This window comes from Pteronotus mesoamericanus, unplaced genomic scaffold (genome assembly GCF_021234165.1).
Source record: "Pteronotus mesoamericanus isolate MK-2021 breed Mesoamerican mustached bat unplaced genomic scaffold, CSHL_Meso_final scaffold_21, whole genome shotgun sequence".
Classification (NCBI taxonomy): Eukaryota; Metazoa; Chordata; class Mammalia; order Chiroptera; family Mormoopidae; genus Pteronotus; species Pteronotus mesoamericanus.
This window is the reverse complement of record NW_026555310.1, coordinates 12,195,984-12,216,224: the sequence shown is the minus strand read 5'-3', so window position 1 is coordinate 12,216,224 and position 20,241 is coordinate 12,195,984. Positions and strand designations below refer to the sequence as shown.

The window sequence follows — 20,241 nt, the reverse complement described above, 5'->3', positions numbered from 1 at the left end:
TTGAAATAGTTGTGATCACTGGTACAGTGGACACCTGCTATGATATAAGGTTCTGAGAAGAGAGGCTGCTTACAGGAAGCTAAACAGAAAGGATAGAGAGACATTTCCTTCAAAGTGGTGGAGGGTACTGTAGGTCAAGAGAACAGCATATGCAGAGTTGAGAGACCTATGAGGATCGCGCCATAGGGGCTGGACATGTGGATCAGACCTCACTTCGTAATGAAGACCCAATAGGAGAGAGAGAGAAAGGAGGAAAGGAGATGACGATCAGAGCGTGAGGGAAGAGGGAAAGGAAAAGGCAGAATGTACTCACCACTTTCCTATAGCCTTTTATTAAAACATATAACATGATCTACTAATTAGTCTTAACCGTGATTTATTTTAAACACATCCTTTTTGAGGGGAGAGGCAATGGCAGGGTCATTTTCCATTTGGCAATGGACAGGAAGCTGCTGAGGGTTTATGAATATTAAAAATCTGCCAGTACTGGAATATATTGAAGTCAGCCAGGACAGGAAATTTGCCATGTGTTTTGGGAAGACTAGTTAACCTCAAATTCTTCCACAAAACTTTTACAATTTTGCACTGTTAGGAAAGTGTTTAATGTGTTTTAAAGTTTATTTCAGATACTTATGAAAGGTTAATTTATGAACCATTTTTACTGCTTGGCATATTAGTTAGTTGATTTAATAGTTCCTGGGCACTTCCTTTTGTGCTGGAGAACTGTGAGGCAGATGAGGCAAATTCCCTACAGCATGGAACTTCACGGTTCAGCACCTTGGTCCAACATTACTTTTTGAAACAAAGAAATGTTGAATATCTGTGCTTTTCAATATCATGGCTAGTAGCCATATGTGGGAGCTATTGAACATTTAAAATATGAGAAACTGACATTTAATTTTAATTAATTTAGAGTTTAAACAAGCTAGATACGATTAGTGGGTACCAACTTGGACAGCACAGGCAGAGACAGAGACAGTATGTAAATAAATAATTTCAATTTATTAAGAAAAGAACTAGAACAGATATATGAAGAAGGCTACCCCAGGAACATGGAGAAGAAAGCAGCTAAACTCATTTGTGGAAGTTGTGAGCATGGACGTGAACAAGTTTTAATCCAACTCTGCCACTTATCAGCTATTGGGCCTTGGGCAGAATCACTTGGGTGACTTCTCTCTGAAGTTTCTTCAGTTTTCTTATTTCTCAAATAGGGATTACCCCTACCTTGTTGGGCTGTAGTGGGTTTACATGTGTTAGAGTGAAGTGCTACAACTGTTGTCTGACATGTTATACACTGTGGAAGGGTCTGCTACTACTACCACCACCTCCATTTTAGTACTACTATTTTTATTGACAGAATAGGTATTGTTTGTGTAATTTTTTGAATTATGGTAGGTGTATCTTTGCTGTGGAAAAGGGCAGGGACATTCCCCATACCTAGTGTAAGTGCAAAGGATTTTCAAAGAAAATGTTTAGTGATTAGGAAGGAGTGCAGCATGTTTGGAGTCAGCAATGCATGGAGGTCATGGGTCTTATGAAATAAAGCAGCCAGTTTGTGAAGGGTCATTTTTGTCAGACTGAGGAATATGAAAAGACCTTTGACTGTTTCAGCAAGAGGTTCATAAGATCACATTTGAGTATTAGAAATGTCATTTGGGGACTAAATTAGGTAGGAATTTGGGCCAACCCCAGCAATTAAGCAATGTGTTTGCTTTCCAGGTGAGAGATGATGGTCTTCAATACAATAGGAATGGAGGGGGCTAGTGCATAAGGAGTTTTCAAGATGTTTAGGAGGTAGATTCAAAGTCTTGGTAATGAGTTGATTCTCTGGTTGGGCTGAGAGTATGAAGAGAATGTGAAGAGGGAAGATGACATGGTGGTTTCTCTCTTGGGTAGCTATTTATTGGGTGATGGTATCATTGATGAAGATAGGGAACAGAAGTAGCCTAGGTTTGGGAAATTCAAATAGTGTTGTTTAAGAGGCAGATAGAAATATGTTTCAAGAACGGAAGGCAAGATGTCTTGGCTAAAGATACTGATCGAGAGTCACATAGTGAAGTGTACTGGGAACTGGTCTTATTTAGAAAGACAGTAAAGCTTGATTGGTCTAACATCTGGGACAATTAAGTGGGTTATCAAGGTAAAATGTCCACAGACCATTCATAATCCTCATAAGAAAATTAATGCATGAAATGTTAAAGCACCTGTTTACTCGATGCATCTTTTTCTCTTCAATATAGGTAAAATCACTTTGCTAATATTGGATGAAGAAAACGATATTTTCTTATTAATTTTTGATGCCATGCGAACATTTTCAACCAATGGCGAGGTCCAGAAACTCGGTTGCAAAGCTTTACAAGTGCTGTTTGAGAGAGGTATGTAAAAATTTCAAATTCTTTATTTTGATATTTATATAAGAAAAAAGGTTTATAATGGGATAAGTAGAATATAATTATGATAACAAGAAGATGCCTAAAGCTGTACTATTTATTAAGAAGTGGAAGTTGTCAGTCAAGGATAAGTAATGGGGCTCATTCAGAAATATGGCTTGTTTTTGTGGAATAAATTTTTTCATGGGTTATAGATGATGTAGTTGTAGTATACTTTCTTCCATTGCTTAACAAGACATAAGGTTCACTTTGCAAACCAAATATGTAGGTGTTAAGAAAGAAAATATAAAACTGAAAAGGTATGGACTAAATTTGGATTTGTGACATCATCTCCAGAGATTTTAGAAATTGCTAAAGGCTTTGTATAAAGATTCAAGAAGTTCACAAAATGTCCCTTAGGAAGATTTGATAACAGAAATCATCATGTAACTTTAGAGTTAGTTGGAATCTTCTGTTCTTCCACTGGCTTGATGAGGAAATGGATCAGAGGCGTGGGGAGTGAGCAGTGCATTTTACCTCTATAGTGTGAGAGCAGCTTTTGCTTCATTATGAGAGCCAACAGTGCTGGGGGTTTAGGATAAGAATAATTTATGTGAGCCCTGTGTCTGCATCAGTTTACCACTCTAATTTCCAGCAGCTCCAGCAATAGGATAGACCACCTTATATTGTTGAATTCCATCCCATTCCAGAAGAACTTTAAACAGCTTATAGATATACTAGAGAAAAAAGTGGATGAGGAAATGGGTGAAGGGAACATTACACGAAGCTAAGTTAAGTTTACTACATACATCAGGTCCTGCATCTTTTCGAAGGGATGGACCAGAAATTTGGCTCTGCTTTTTATCAGACAAAGAAAAGATGTAAACATCATTGGTTACAAATTTACTTGCGATAAAAAGAAACCCATTTATGAGGACAAGCAATGGGTCTCATGAGAGACCTGAGAAAATCCTCCCATGGGTTTCCTTGGATGAGATGATAAAGTATACACAATGTTCAAGGAACACAAAATACTACTTCAGTGAAAGACACTGTGTCAAGACTCAGAACAGCTTGGGCCTGATACCCGGCTTCCTGATGATCATGCTTTGGGGAGAAGAGTTGACTGTGAGTGACAAATGGAAGAACTGCATGTCTTTGGGGCTATCTTTTATAGATACTTTATCTTGCAACTAAATTTTTGCTAATAATAAGACAAAGAACAGTTAGAGGTTTTATTGTCACACAGGGCCTGTAATCTTCTGTGTTGCAGTTTAGGGGCACATTGTTCTTCATGGAAGAAGGGTTAACATCATGTTGTCACCAGCACCGCGAGACCCATCCATGACATATGGAGAGTAGCTGGGAATGTTAAAGTTTTATTCAGTAGCAAGATCCGCAGTGCTGACAGCATTATGATTGCATATGTAGAGTGGAAAAATTGTTGAGTTTTTCCAGGGGTATCAGGTTCTCCAGGACTTAGTGGTAACTGGAAAGTTAGTTGTCCAAATTTGAAAGTATGCCGTGGAACCTGTTCCATAAAATGAGAAAGTTCCAGGATATTCCTCATTTATTAGATGAACCTGACCACTGCCACATTAAGCTGTATGGATTATGGGTACAAAGTTGAAAAACAGGAAGCCATGTTGGTCATGAGAAGGGCTGCATTTCTAACATTTTTGTCAGTGCTGTTCTCAGGCTGATAAACCAGTGTTTTGTATGTGTTTGAGGTTCCCTCCCAATAAAGTGACTCCAAATGGAGTTCATTGGCTTGATCAAGAGACTTTAACTGTGAAAATTAATGAGGATAATTTTGATCTCTGATGAAATCAAGACCCTTAAGACAGAGCATTTCAAAGTCTAATTACTTGTCAGTTGCTGAAGTCTATTCCTGTTGAATTGATAGATTTAGCCGTGCTGTCCTTCAAAAGTGTACCATTAGCTGTGCCGCTTTAAGGATTATGGGGTGTTCCCTTCACAGAGGTCATGTTTATTAGTCATTGGTCAGTTTTCTTTAAAATCCCCCAAAGTAAATTGTAAATAACTGTTTTTCTGAGAACTGTTTGGTTACTAATAGTTTTACATTTCAAATTCTTGAGTATTAAAATTTTATGTCATCTTTAAGCTTTTTCAATATTTTGCTTTTTATTTTTCAGTTTCAGAGGAGCAACTGACTGAATTTGTTGAGAATAAAGATTATACGATACTGCTAAGTGCATTTAAAAACTTTAAAGATGAAGAGGAAATTGTGCTTTATGTACTGCACTGTTTACATTCCCTAGCAATTCCTTGTGAGTAGCCTATGTACACAATTTCTTTGCTTTTTATGTGAAAAATTATAATATATCTCCTACCTGAGAGTTCTTTAAAAATATTTTTTTTTTATTATTTAGCCCTAGCTGGGTTGCTTAGTTTGTTGGAGCACTCTGCCAAATACCAAGAGGTTGAGGGGTCGGTCCCCGGTCCAGGAGCATACTGGAGGCAACCTATCAGTGTTCTCTCTCATATAGAAGTTTCTCTCTCTCTCTCTCTCTCTCCCTCCTTTCTTCTTACTCTCTCTCTAAAGTCAATAAACATATCCTCATGTGAGGATTTAAAAAATATTTTTATTTACAAACGTATGGATGCTAAACCCAATCATTTATTCTTTTAATTGTTATTTATTGATACTGTACTGCAGCTGGCTCTGGGCTTCATGCTGAGGAAACAGTAATAGAAAATATAAACATGTTCCTCACCTTTTTAGAGCCCATAGTACCATGGGCAGTACAGATATTGTAAGTACATAGGTGATTACAATAAGGCAAGTGTTGGCCGGAGTACCTAGGGTTAGGAGAACAAACAGGGAACCGGGTTTTAACAGAGACTTGAACAACGAGCAGAGCGTTTTATGTGTTGGGCAGTGTGAGGGGAAGTGGCAGTGCAGATAGCGTGGCCCAGAGACGGAGCATCGGAAGTGTAAAGGTGCTGCAGCCAAAAGAACACAGTGCATTTGAGAAGACAAAAGGAGCTCAGTAAACGGTGTTTGAGAGTAAATGTGTGCACGCATCTGTGTGTATATGCTCAGCTCCAAGTGTCTGCTTGTGTGTCATCTAATGGAGGCTGGGGAAAGGCTTGATAAGAATAAGTGGATGAGACTAGAATTATAACCAGATCTCAAAGAGCCCAAAAAAGCCATAGGAAGGAGTTAAAACTTTGCTGTGATACTTGTTTAGCACTTCTCAATGTTTTGAAATCTATACATTTATATCACAAAAAATTACAGATAACAAATTAATTTTCTGTACATGCTACCAGTGATTGTCAATGAGCTAACATAATGTGTCAGATTCTATTATCTTTGTAAGTTTATGGGCATTTTGTATTTTATGTATTACCTGGGTGGGTTTATACAGGATATACACATGTATTTATCTAGTAATATTTTCATTTTCACAAATGTGAAATTGTGAGGATTAAATGAGTTAAATAATGTGAAAAATGCAGATTAGTCTCTGTTATGTAATGTGTTATAAAAATCATTGACAGTTTATTGCATAATTTGTATTTCATATGTATAGTATATTATATAAAATGCATGTATTGTTTCAGACATGGAAATCTGCAGATATGAAGTCAGATAAATACAATTCCCTCGTGGAGGTTTCTTTGTGATGGTTATAAAATCTATCGTTTTCTTATCCATAGGAAATTAAACACTTGGAAATAAATGGGGCTGACTGATAATAGAGAATGGACATACTTTTAGATTTCTCTGAGTCATCCATTGTCAACAAACTGAATATATTCTTCCTTTTACATTTCCTTGATTATATTTATACATTTATTTATTTATTTTGGGCTGTCTGGTTTTGAAATTCATTGTTTTCCACCCACATCTAACATAACTCCAGTGAAAATGTGTTGATTCATAATGTAAAGGTCAAATAAAGTAGCAGATAAAAAAGTCAATGTTTTAAACACTGATAACAATTGGAAGACATTTGCCTTTCAGTTTTAAAGAACATCATGTCCTCTATTCAGAGAAAATGCAGAGAATTGTTTTAAGAGGCCATTTTCTTTCATTATAATATGTTTTTCTATATTTAATTTTTCGTACAACTTAAACATTAAAGACATTTTTGAGGGAAAGCAGTTGGTTAGTATGGCTAGACTGAATAAGGAAGAAAAATGTTTTGCAAACATCTTTGTTTGTTAACATTTCATTCAGACACATAAATTAGTTTTCTCCACATAGGCTTTAGTCGTGCACTCCCTCTCTCTATTAGTTAATTGCTTTCCCCAGTGGAGTCTTTCCTTCCTCTCTGGTTCAACTGTGTTTCCCCTTAGTCACATATTTTAGTCCCCGGCCTCTCCTCCCCGATGCCCCATTCTTTTCCTCATCTATCTTGCAGCTCCCAAGAAGCTTGATTTTTTTGCCTTGCACATTGGCTGCTCTGCTGCCTCTCTGGAATGCACAGAAAATAGATCATAGTTGATTTTAGCTGCTTAATTATGGAACATAATCTTTAGTTCTTGTTGGTTTGAGGAAAGGAAACAATTAAAAGCTTTTATCCAATGGACTAGTGGCTGATTAGGAAATAGGCCCTAAATTCATTTATTTGAAAATTCATGGCCAAGATATTATATTTTTATGTTTATATAAAAACACTCTCGATTTACCCTTTATTTTGCTTAAGTTTTGATGCCAAGAAACAGGAACAAAGCAATTTTCATTTAGTGCTACAAAAGGGTCCTATATCTTTTTGTATTTTCAATGAACAACATAGTTATTTGACAGAACATGGTATTTAAATTTAGAAATGTAGGGATTATGCTGGCACAGATTTACAATCTGTATAAGATGTCTTTGTATGCATATTTCAAAGGAGGAGTGATTATCTTATTGGTGATTATGATTTATTAAATTTAGGCAATAATGTTGAAGTCCTCATGAGTGGAAATGTGAGATGTTATAACATTGTGGTAGAAGCCATGAAAACATTCCCTATCAATGAAAAAATTCAAGAAGTGAGTTGCTGCTTGCTCCATAGGCTTACATTAGGTGAGTTATAATTCTTGTTTCATTTATTACCACAGTCTATATGATGGAAGTATATATAGCATATGTATGTTTTATGTTGTTGGAAAAGTAACATACTGACATACATTGGATGGGAATATTGTAAAATTTCCAATTGTTCTGTCATACTTAGATGTAATTTTAAAAGGAGTGGTAAAAGCAAATGTATAATGTAAGAGAAATCTTATTATTAGTACTATATTTAAAGTATCATTATATAAATAGTCGACACATACAAAAGAATAAGCATAGCACATATAGTATGTGAAGCACAATGCAAAAGGAATTTCCACCCAACTTAAGTACTAGTATGTACCCAGGCTGTCAAAGCTACTCTAGGCTACTTCTTTCCCCTTCTTTCTCTACAGAGGTTAACACTCTCCAGAATTTTGTGTTGACAATTTTTTTGTTTTCTAAATATAGTTACACTACGTTTGCACATCTCCCTAAACAAAAATGTTAATGCTTTCTTGTTTTTGCTTAATAAAAATGAAATTATGCTGAATATTGTCTTCTGTAATTAAAACATTATGTTTGTTAGACTCAATCAAGTATTTTTTTATACAGTTGTATAAAATGATTTGGTGGTTGGTTATATGTTTGAAAATATCTTCTTTTGATTGGTGCCCTGTCTTTTCATCATCTCTATGTGGCTTCTGTAATATAATTTAACAATTAGTTGCTTTATGATTTCCATTTTTTGTACATCAATAAATCTTTTCCTTCCTCTAAAATAATATGGTCTATATTTTATAACAAATCTTTCTAATTTAAGCACTAAAGTGTTATATCTGTTTGGATTTTTTTTATAAAGGAGGAGTTCAATTTCCTTTAAAAAATAACATGGAGAGCACAATTTGTTATATGGTTCATTCATTTCTAAGAGGTGTAATACACTGAATATATATGTATATAATATATGCATTATTTATATGTACAAGATATATACTTTTGTTTTATATAAAATTTTATGTTTGTTTTTGCTGTTTTATTGTGTTGGTTGATTTGATTTGTCTGGATCCATATCATGTTTTTTAAATTACTATCACTCTGCAAGTCCTGATACCTGAGAAGCTAATAAATCAAGTCACCATACATTCTGCTTTCTTGGGTACAACTTGGCTTTTTTTCTTGGGTCTTAACTATTTCATAAAAATTTCATAAATAAGTTGTCAAGTTCCTTGGAAAACTCCATTGGAATTTTGATTGAAATTGCACAAGATATATAGATCAACTTAAGAAGAATTGACTTTAATTTTTTTGTACATCTTGATAGTTATTTCTAGATATATTTTTGTATTATAAATGGTATGTCTTTTGATATTGTACTTTATTTTTTATTTTATCTTGGTTTTTTGATTTATGAAGCCTATTTTACCTACAGTATAAACTTCTTTCTTTTTGCTCAATCCCTTGACAGTGTATTTTTAAACTGTGTATGTATAAAGAAATGCAAATGATTTTTTGTATGGTGATAGCTTACCTACCTTTCTAAACCTATTAATTCTAACAATCTATTTGTAAATACCCTTAGGTTTTCTATGTTACAATTATTTAATTTGTTAATAATGACAACATGGGTTTTTCCTTTTTTTCATTACATCTATCATTTTATTTCCTTGTCGTCTTGCATGGTTCAGCATTACTAGTACAGTGTTGAATAGAAGCAGTGGTAGTAGACATCCTTGTCTTGATCTTGATTTTAAAGGGAATGCTTAAATATTCTCCCATCCAGAATAATGCTTGTTATAAATTTTTTTAAAAATTAATATTGTCTTTTCTGTTTTGTTACAAATAGCTCTTATCAAGTTAAGAAGTGGAAGTTTCTGTTTCTTATTTGCTTTTATTTTTACATCTGTCCTTTTCCCCCTTTTTATTGAATTTATGGGAGTGAGTATTACATTTTAGCAAATATTAAAAATATATTAAGATTAGTTGTTTTCCTTATATCTTGATAATATGGAGAATTACATCTACAGGTTTCCTAATATTAAGCTACTTTGCACTCGTGATAAAATCAAGTTGGTCATTTATTAGATTTTTAAGTACATATTTTTTTAAAAGGTGTTTTGCAACTTTTATTTTTCTAAATGCAGTAAATGTATTATCCTGTTAAATAATTTTTTCATTTTTTTATTGTTGCTCAAGCTCTGTTGTTGTTGTTCAAGTACTCTTTTCTCCATTTTCCTGCCACCACTTTCGCATGCCCCACCCCTTTCCCCATCTCCTGCCCTCAGTCCTTCCCCTTTTTGGCTTTGTCCTTTGTCTTTGGTACTTTATACGTGTTCTTCGACAACCCTTCCCCTTGTTTCCCTCATTATCCTCCTCTTCCCTCCCCGCTTTCCTCTGGTTACTGTCACTTCATCCTTTATTTCAATGTTGCTGGTTATATTTTGCTTGCCTGTTTGTTTTGTTGATTAGGTTCCACGTATAGGTGAGAACCTATATGGTATTTGTCTTTCACCCCCTGGCTTATTTCACTTAGCATAATGCCCTCCAGTTCTATCCATGCTGTTGTGAAGGGTAGTATCTCTTTATTTCTTTCTGCTGTGTAGTATTCCATTGTGTAAATGTACCATAGTTTTTTCATCCACTCATTTACTGATGGGCAAAATCTCTTTTTATTTTCAGATCTGCCAGGTAACTTTTGAATGCCTCTTGTTTGCTCTTTTTTTCCCCTTCTCTTCTCTTCTCTTTTCTTTTATTCTATTTTGTATATCTTTAACCATTAATCCATAACAATCTATGTTTTGTATCAGATAATTCCAATGTAAGAAGGCCTTGGGAATGTAAAATTAACTGCTTCTCTGCTGCCAGTCTGTCACAATCTTATTTTCCTGTGTACTTGTCAGCATGTCTTTGGTTGAGTTTAACCTCTGAGAATCCTGAGGACCTAAATTACAGATGCTCCTCCAGAGATGGTGGCCAGGGGCCAGGGCATAGGACTGACCTAGGAGCACTTTAGAATCTTTTTAAGGTCCAAGATGAATGGGAGCTTTGAGCTTGCAGTTCTTATTTCAGTTCCCTGTTGAGCTTCCCTGCCTCTTCCTTTCCAGGATTGTTCCAAGGATCAAAAAACAAAACAACAACAACCCCGCCTCCCCCCCCCCAAAAAAAAACCCCATTATATATAAGGAACAACTCTGGAAACTGAAAGAAGTGTTTAAATATTGACATGTTACCATATATCCATACTTACAAATGAGGACTCATTTCTGCAAGTTTGTGTATGTTGTCCAAGATCATGTAGTTAGTAAGGGGTGAAATCAGGCTGAAAGCTTAGATTTCTGCATCTCTATACAAAAGCATTTCTTCTAAAATGTAGGAGTCATTTACTAGTTTATCTTGCTTATCAGCGGAAATCTTTATGTATTATGTTTTCATGAAGAAGGATACACCTACCTGTGCTAGCTGGGTGAAATCTGAGAACATTTTAATGTAATTCAAATATCGATTCCTTAAAATAGCTAATTGAGTAGCATACTAACATACAATCCTCTATTTTATGTTTTGCAACTTACCACAGTCAAGTTACAGCTTGCATTTTGCAGCTTGCACAACTTATATTAAAAATATGAGTTCACCTTAATCCCTTGAGATGAATCAGAGGAAGAAGTGGTTTTATTGTTGTGAGTAGGGAAATGGTACTTGATTACCAAATAGGTCTATAATGACACATGGAGGTCGCTTGGCATTTTACTATTGAAATTAAATAAACCAGACAGACCAGCATATCACTATAAGTTTTGTGTTGTTCTGCAACTTTTTGAGAATAAAAAGCCATCAAATGTATCTTCAGATAAGGATGCTTTTTTCTTTCATCTCTCTCTTAATAAGTTATTATTTTTTCCATTTTATTGTCTGTTGACTAGAGAATTTATTGTTTCTTTTATAGTGTCAAAAGAAGCACCAAATAAAACTTTTAACTTTATCCTCATAATTAAAATAAAAACTCAAAGTCAATAAATAAATACTTAGAATTTTGTCAAATTATGTAACCTAGTCATGGGTTTAATGCATTTAAAAACCTTTTGCAATTTGCTATATACTTTTCATAAATTGTCTGAGAATAAAATAAGGCCCAGTCTTACTAGTATTTGCCCAAAGTCACATGGTTGGTGGTGGTAGGGCATCGGCAGTTGGCAGTGGCATGGGAGTGATGATAGGGAGAACCAAATTGGATAAATTGATAAAAGTAGAGGAGAAACTTTTTGAAATGACTACAAGACTAGGGATTACTAATTCTGGGGAGTATGTCTGGGGGGTATGGGTGAATGTGGAAGAGGCAAGAACATACAAAGGCATTGGTAAAGAAGAGCTATGCCTAGTAAAACTGCCTTTTGACTTGAACCCATAGATTGATATTTAGTGTGAACTTTAGGTGTTTTATGACTTAGGATCCTTTTCAATTGTGGCTTTGTGTCTCAGGAATCGTTTAATTACACTTACGGCTAAATAGGAGTTTCATTCTTTCTTCTAGAAGAAAACCTGGCAGCGGTTAGTGAGTTACATACACAGAAGCTAAATGGAAGGAGGCACATCTTTCTGGAGTATCATTTATAAATTTTTTTCTCTTAAGGATTTATTTTTCTCTTAAGGATTTCTTAAGAGAAATTAAGGATTTCTCTTAAGGATAGATTGTTGGATGATGTGTTGATTCTCAGAAGAAGGAGTATGAAAAGGTGTGGAACTTCTTCAGGGTTGGGTTAAAGTTGTTGAAACCTTTGCTTAGTTTTCTTCAGAGATTTTCACAAACAAAATCAAGTCACAATAAGTGTGCCAATGGGTTTTCTTAGCAGTATTCCTCTAAGTGAAAGAAGGATGTTTCAGCAAAAGCATTCAATGACAAGGGAGGGTTGGCTCCCCATCTTTTAGAAGGCAGAAAAATCAAGCTATTGTGTACAATGAATGTTGTAGTGCTATGTATGACAGACACCTTACTGTTTTTATATGATGAGGACAAAAGAGGGAGTCAAAAAACACAAAGTTAATATAACTCAAAACTATCATTATTTTTGCTCAATCAGTTCCATTGACAAAGTAAGATTGTTGCATGACTGCATGTAATAAATTTTCAAAACTTTATGCAATTATATTAAACTATTGTATTTAAAGTAAACATGTTTTAATGGCATTAAAATATTCATCACTACCTAAACTTACTGATTTAAATACTGTTATATAATTAAAGATAAGTTCCATGAGTGAGAACTCAGCTGATATCTCACTTAACTTTCAGGTAATTTTTTTAATATCTTGGTATTAAACGAGGTACATGAGTTTGTGGTGAAAGCCGTGCAACAGTATTCAGAGAATGCAACTTTGCAAAAAGCCGCGCTCAGCTGTTTAGCTCTCCTCAGTAAGTAACTTTACTAAAAAGGAAATTCTTACCTGGTACGTGATCCTGACTTTTAACATTCTAACAAGAAGGTCATATGTAGAGGACTCATTAAATGCCCTTTCTTTCCTAATGCAATTCATTTTTCAATATAGGGTACTTTCAAGGAAACTAACCTTTCCCAAATTTATACATTAGTAGGTAGATCTTTGATTTGACTTTGCTATGGGGCGGCTAATCTCCATCAGTCTCCCTCTAGTCCATTAGTTTTGTTTGATACCCTCTTCCTCATTTAATCATTTATCTAGATGGGACAGGAGTATTATGAGGCATGTAATATATTAAAAAGGGCTTTATAATGAACCAAGGCCACTACTAAAAAATACCTCACTTTGTTAATTATGTTTCAAAATAGGGACTTAGAGTTGGTCATTCAAACTGTAAGTAAGACATATATTTTTTTTTCAAGCTGAGACCATTTTCTTAAATCAAGACTTAGAGGAGAAGAATGAAAATCAGGAGAATGATGATGATGAGGAAGAAGATAAGTGGTTTTGGCTAGAAGCCTGTTATAAAGCCTTAACAGGGCACAGAAAGAACAAGCATGTACAGGTTGGACTCCCTCATAAATATTATAGTTATTCAAAATTGTTTGTTCAATGATTTATTTTTTGACAATCTTTTTTCTCCTCTAATCCAGGAGGCTGCATGCTGGGCCCTAAATAACCTTCTTATGTACCAAAACAATTTGCACGAGAAGATTGGAGATGAAGATGGCCAGTCAGTTGTTTTAATTTTATATGATAGAAAATTATAGTTATGGTATTTCATATGGATAGATTAAAAATATAACTGCACATTTTATTATTAGAAATATTTTTGATATAGGCATTTATGTTTTAAGTTCTGCCACAAAATTTTCATTCCATTGCTTTCAGTAGTTAGTAAAAAGTTGTGTGTTTTAGGGTTATTACTGAGACATTTGGAATCAAGAATAATTCAGTACATTATGAATCATCAAGAAAGAGCCTTCCAATTTTTATGGCCATTCGTTTAAAAATGCAATATTAATTAATCTCAGGTGATAGAAATTGCAGAGTCATCTGTGGTCTTTTCTGTTGCAGTGACTGGCCAACAAGTTGTCAATATCAGGAATTCAATGTGGTTAGAAGCCTCCAGTAGTGATTTCCTGCTTGATATTGTAGTGTTGACCTGTCTTCTCTTTAGAGCATTATTTGTAGCTGACAGCTCTTGAGGAGACTTTCTGTGGGGGTGCTAGTCAAGCACCTAAGACCAGCCCTCTCTTCGAAAGACCCCAACTGTAAACAGGAGGTCTGTGTATATCAGATTTGTAGCAGGGCCACAAGCCATGTGTTGTGGCAGCTGCTTACATTTGTGCTGTTTGCTCTAGATTTTCAAATTTGAATGACTTATCTTGGAAACTTAACTCGTAATATTCTACATCTCAAATCCTGACAGCCTGTTTGCATAGTGATCCCCTGGCAATCAGAAGAGAAATAATAACACATATGCTATCTAATTAAACATCTCCATTTTGAAAGGAAATGGTAATCCTTATTCACTTTGAGCAATTTTTTCAAGAAGTTAGGGTAAGGTAGGTTCGTGTTGCAGTTAAAATTTCACTTCAGAGCACACTGATTCCTCAATGTCTTTAAGAATCTTTAAGTTGTATACATTATTAAAAGAAAATATGTTTATGCTCTACATTTAAAAAACTCACACTGCTTTTCTATAATTTTTTAGTTTTCCCTTCTTGCTTCTATTATATTCTTTTTCTCATTTTATCTTCTTTTTCCTGTACCTCTTCATAGAGTTGCTAAGTCTTTTTTACCCTCTAGTGCTTATCAACTTTGAAGAAATAGAAATTCTAACTTATTAGTATTTAATGGACTTAAATCTAACTTTTGTTATATAAAACTATTTAACTGTAATTCACTCTTTTAAGCGGAGGTGACATAAAATGTTTATATGCCCTTTTTTTTGTTAGACAATGATAAATGAATGTTTGAGATAATGATAAAAAAAGATTGCTTATTGACAATATGGTTGAATTTGTGAAAGGTTCCCAGCTCACAGGGAGGTGATGCTCTCCATGCTGATGCATTCTTCATCAAAAGAAGTCTTTCAGGCATCTGCGAATGCATTGTCGACTCTCTTAGAACAAAATGGTAAGGGGTGCACCATAGTTTTTAATAAAAGGAAACACGTTTGATATTTTTAAATTATAAAAGCAATACATTATACAAGTGTAATATGTATATGTATGTGATATATGAGGGTGGACCCCCAAAACCCAGAATCTTCTTGAGGGCAGGCCCCTTATAGCACAGGCTTCTCCACTAGGTGAGTGTCCTGGGAACCCCCTGTATCAGTGTGCCAGCTGGCGTTCTTGTGAGAGGCTGCATTTGGCTTCAGTGAAAATTTTTGAAGACTCTTTTCACATGTTTGCCCATTTCAATTTCATGATGGGTGATTTACGAGCACACCTGCCCACACCATGCTGAGTGTTCAGCAATTTTTGACCAAAAACGGCATGACCCCTGTGCCCCACCCTCCCTATACACCCGGTCTCGCCCTGAGTGACTTATTTGTTTCCTTGGATGAAAAAGTTCTCAAAGGGACACCTTTTGCTGATGTGGAAGAGGTGAAATAAGAAATGGCATAACCACTAAAATGCATCAAAATCCATGAATTCAATACTGTTTTGAGCAGTAGAAAAACCATCTTGATAGATGTATTGCATCAAATGGAGAGTGCTTTGAAGGTGACTAAAATTTAAACATGTAAGAATAAATACAAAATTTTTTATGAATAAATTCTGTTTCTTTGGGTCCCCCTTGTATAAGTATATACATATATCATATATATAAGTATGATATCTGTATTTATATGTGTATATATGTATATATACACACACATACATAGGTATATAGGTAACAGATATAGAAGTAAAAATAAAGAAGATAACATTTTGATGTGTTTCTTCTGGACTTCTATATATGTAATCACACATGAGATATACAATATATTTCCTAATTTTTCAGAAATGGGATCATATTATATTCTTTTATAAACAAAGTTTACATTTTTCATGTTGATAAGTATAAATTCTTACATTATCATTTTTACTGGCTGTGTAGTTTCCCAAAGTATGCCTATATTCGATTTTATGAACCAATTTCTTGTTGATAGACTTTTAGCTTGTGTTAAGGGGATTTTTTTTTGGTACCTGTAATAAACACCAAATGGTCGTTTTAAAAATAATTTTGCTTTATGCACTGTTCCTGTTATTTTATTTAAAAAACTTTCTAGAGATGCAATGGGTAGAGAGAGATTAATCATTTTAAAATCTGATAAAATCATCCATCATACTTTTTTTTAAATGGTCTTTCACATGTAAGTCTTATAGCTTCGTATTATTAAGGGGAGAAAAATGTCAAAGCTTTGGAAAGACTCTTGAATTTTAAAAATGAGACTCAGTCTGTTTAGAATTTCAATCCTCATGAACAGGAAATACTGCCAGAAAATCTGAGGAAAAAAACTCATTTTAAAGTCATTGGAACTTGGCAGCTCTTGCAGGATATTTTTGGAGAGAGAAAAAAAAGAGAGACAAATACTGAAAACCTGAAACAGGGACCAGTGTAGTAGAGATCCCGGGTATAGTGAAAGGAATCAAGGAACCTCCTCATGCATGTTTCTTATGCTGTTATAGAGGTCAAATCCAGGGGAAACTCATTTCTTCATTTTCTTCCTTTCTCACTCCACCTCTCAGGTAGCACTTTAATAGAACACTTGGGTTGGCAGGAGCCCTTAGAGACAGAGGAGGGTGCTTCTGGGGATAATGAATCAGCAGGAGTGGTATGGAAGGGAATTGCTCTTCTTGAGTTCCCATATTCTACTGCACAGAGGCTGGATAGGGATTTCACTCCTGAAAATGAAGGCTGGACTTGACTGTTTCTGTGTGAGGCACTTAAGAGAGGAGAGCATCCTTTACTATGTACAGACAACATGTGTTGGTACTGTCATTCTTAACCACCTGGAAATCATTGATACACCAACAAAACAGCCATGATTTTGTGAGGTCTGGGCTGCTTCTTATTAGAGAATATCAGTTCCATTTGAGGTCAGCCTTGATGTCTTTCTTCAGAACCGGTTCTCTGCTCTTTCTGGTTACTTCCTTCTTCGCTCTTGGCCACCGGCCAGGTAAACTGTCCTCAGATCCCTTTGTTTTGTCTTTTGAGTTCTGCCTTAGGAAAGGATTAAGGCATTGAGCAGCTCATTCACCAACCTTCATGGGCTACTTCCTATTGAAAGACACTTGGGAACATTGGGTGTGCAGGAATGAATGTGGTTTTCTAGAAAAATGACTGAATTGGCAGCCAGAAGAATTGGGTTCTGCTACAGTGGTTGCAAGGCAAAGGATCAAACATTGTGACATTTTTCATTTAATTAATTAGCTCAATTAATATTTATTGAGCTCTTGCTCTGTGCCACGCAATGCCTGAGGCACTCAGCGTACAACAATTAAATAAAAATCTCAGGCTCATGGAGCTTAAACTCTAGTGGGGAAGATAGATAACAAGACTAAATAAGAATATCTGGTATGTCAGGTAGCTAAGAAAGAAAATGAACTAACTTTTGGAGGATATGTGTTAGGGCTCAGAGGAGATGAAATTGTGACTAGGCAGCCATGAAAGGAGGTGACTATTGGAGTGAAGATCTGAAGGGAGCTGCATATTGTTACTGGCCTTTTAAAGCAGATAATTTATCACTAAAATGGAATGGATGAGGTCAAGAGTATTATGTAGATAGTTGGTATGTGAGAAAATGTGTGAAATGTTCTGTAAACTCTAACATGACTCTATGATGGAATTTCTTTTCTTAGGTCTAGGGTTTCCTGAAGTTTCTATTCTCAATTTTCAAGTCTCAAATTAGGTTAATGTACAAGACAGTGGTTCTTAAAGTCTTGTCTATGGACCAGCAGCATTGCCTAGGAACTTGTTAAAAATGTAAATTCTAGAACCCCATATAGACCTACTGAACCAGTAACTCCACAGTCGGGACCCGGCCTGTGTCTTCGCAGCCTCATAGGTGATCCCGAGGCGCACTTGACACGTGGGAACTGCTTCTTTAGAATAACTTCTATATTCTAAAGTATCTCCCTGGCTAGAATTTAATTACTTTGGGAATGATTATTAAAACTTCTGATGTAACCAAGAAAAATAAGCAATATCTTATCACATTTTAATGGATGATATTCTGGATGTTTTTAAAAGATATGCCTTTTTCAGATTTTGGCTGTAATTTAGAATGTGTATATCATTCCCACTTATTTCTGAGTTTTGTCCTTTTTTCCTTTCCCAATTTGAGGCGGGTAACTCATTTTTCAAAATAGTTCTTAAGTTAAAACTTTGTAAGTTTTCTTTTCTACTGCTTTCAAAGTATTGAATTATACTGTGTAATGTTGGAATTGATATTTATATATGAAGGTTTTAAAACAATTGATATTTATATGGAGACTTTAAGACACTGGATTTATATTTATTGAAGAAAGTTTATTGGAAAAGGAAAACTATTCTGTAATCATTATTATTGGGATATGGTTACTTTGCTACATATAATGTAAAATTAGTTGTAAAGCATATCTATGTGTTTCTTAGGCTTTGGTATTACCTTGTGAAAATATGTAATTATTTATAGTCTGTGCCGGGACTTTTCATTGCTTTGCATATGAAGGCACACACTGTAACTTATTCCCAGATCACTAGTATCTAATATACCTAGTGCATCTTAGCTCTGTGTAATTACAGGTCTTTTGTGAAACTATTTTAAATATTAGAATAAAATACAAGTTTCATTCTTATTTTGGAGGGTATTATTTTAAGATATTATTCTGCAAAAATGCTCTTGTCACAAGACTAGGGTATGGTTATTACATTTGTACCAGACTACTCTGTGAATAAAACTTTTAAAATTCAAACCTCAACAAATGGTTAATAAATGAAAAACAATTGGAAATGTATATATTACAAAGAAACAAACATTAATAATCTTTAAGTTGTCCATGAAATGTAAATTACTTATGTATTTGTATATACTTTCTTATGATTTTGGATTATCTTAGTATTCTGTGTCTTATTGCAATGTCCATTCATTCCTACAAGTAACATTAAAAAAATTCTTGTAGTTAATTTCAGAAAAATCCTGTTGTCAAAAGGAATATACCTGAACGTGTTAGAGTTAATGCAGAAGCACATACATTCTCCTGAAGTGGCTGAGAGTGGCTGCAAAATGCTAAATCATCTTTTTGAAGGAAGGTAATACAGATTCATAAACATATGCAGAATATATAATATTGGGCCAGGTGGAATAGCACTATTTTAAGCATATTTCTGAGAATGAGAAGAAAAATGAGACATTTGAAAATGCAAACATTATGTGATATAATCTCATATCATAATATCAAAGGTTTAGTTATCTGAATCATGACAGGGATGGTAGAGATTGTAGAAATATGTCGAAAGTTTGCTTTTGTGCTTCATGTGTGGTGTTGACTACACTTTGCAAAATGACAATTAGACAGCACATAACCTTAAAAAGGTTTTCAAATTATTATGTGTGAAAGGTATAAAAGTTCAAATCAGGATATGGCTTCTAATTGTTGCTTTTTCACAACTAAGATTTATGATTGTCCCTTCTTTTGAAATAACTGTGTTTTCTCTTCCTGCTTCCTCCTTCTCTGGGGAAACTTTTACTCACAGCCCTTCCAAGTCTGGAGGTGTTAAGATTACAGGGCTGGTTAGCGGTACAGCGGAGGTCAGATATGGGGGCAGGCGATGGGGCATCAGGATATGCTCAGCATGTTTTACATTTTATTATGCCAAAGGATGTGAGGTAACTTTGTCATAGTCTGAGTAAATTCCAAGCAAAAATAGGCTCTATAGAAACCTGTCATGCATAAAAAAACAAAAAAGGCATAAACGTTGCAGTAAAAACTGATTTTGTGTCCTGGCTTTCTCACTACTTTGAGCCAACTATTTCATCTCTAAACTTAGGGGCCTCATGGGTAAAGAGGGATAATAATAATCTCATAAATTGTAAGGTTATAATGTAAGGATTGAATGCATTAATTTAAAAATAAAGGTAAGGATAATCCCTGGTGCATTTTTAAGCATTCTCTACATCATAGGTACTATTAATACTGCTCTTAAATATGAGTAGATGAAATGAAGATACCATGAGGAATTGTATGCAGCATATCTATAGACTTGTAAGGAATGGGGTTGCACTGCTTTTATCATCAATCTAGCTAACCTATTTGTGTTTATATTGCAAATGTCATACCTTTGAGTTGTACTTCTTTTATTTAAATGTTGCTCTTGAACATTTAAATGAAGTTTATCTTTTTAATTTAATTTTAGAGAGATGGGAAGGGAAGGAGAAAGAGATGG

General features: G+C 34.7%; 1 protein-coding gene across 1 annotated transcript in view; it reads left to right on the top strand.

The window, feature by feature from the left end:
* Positions 1-20,241, top strand: part of LRRK2 (leucine rich repeat kinase 2) — a 131,201-nt gene that overhangs the window by 9,966 nt on the left and 100,994 nt on the right. The window contains exons 5-12 of the mRNA XM_054591244.1: positions 2,241-2,375; positions 4,526-4,660; positions 7,282-7,413; positions 12,671-12,790; positions 13,239-13,381; positions 13,470-13,549; positions 14,852-14,958; positions 18,978-19,107. Of these exons, the coding sequence (XP_054447219.1) occupies positions 2,241-2,375; positions 4,526-4,660; positions 7,282-7,413; positions 12,671-12,790; positions 13,239-13,381; positions 13,470-13,549; positions 14,852-14,958; positions 18,978-19,107 (982 nt within the window). The remainder of the gene's footprint in view (positions 1-2,240; positions 2,376-4,525; positions 4,661-7,281; positions 7,414-12,670; positions 12,791-13,238; positions 13,382-13,469; positions 13,550-14,851; positions 14,959-18,977; positions 19,108-20,241) is intronic.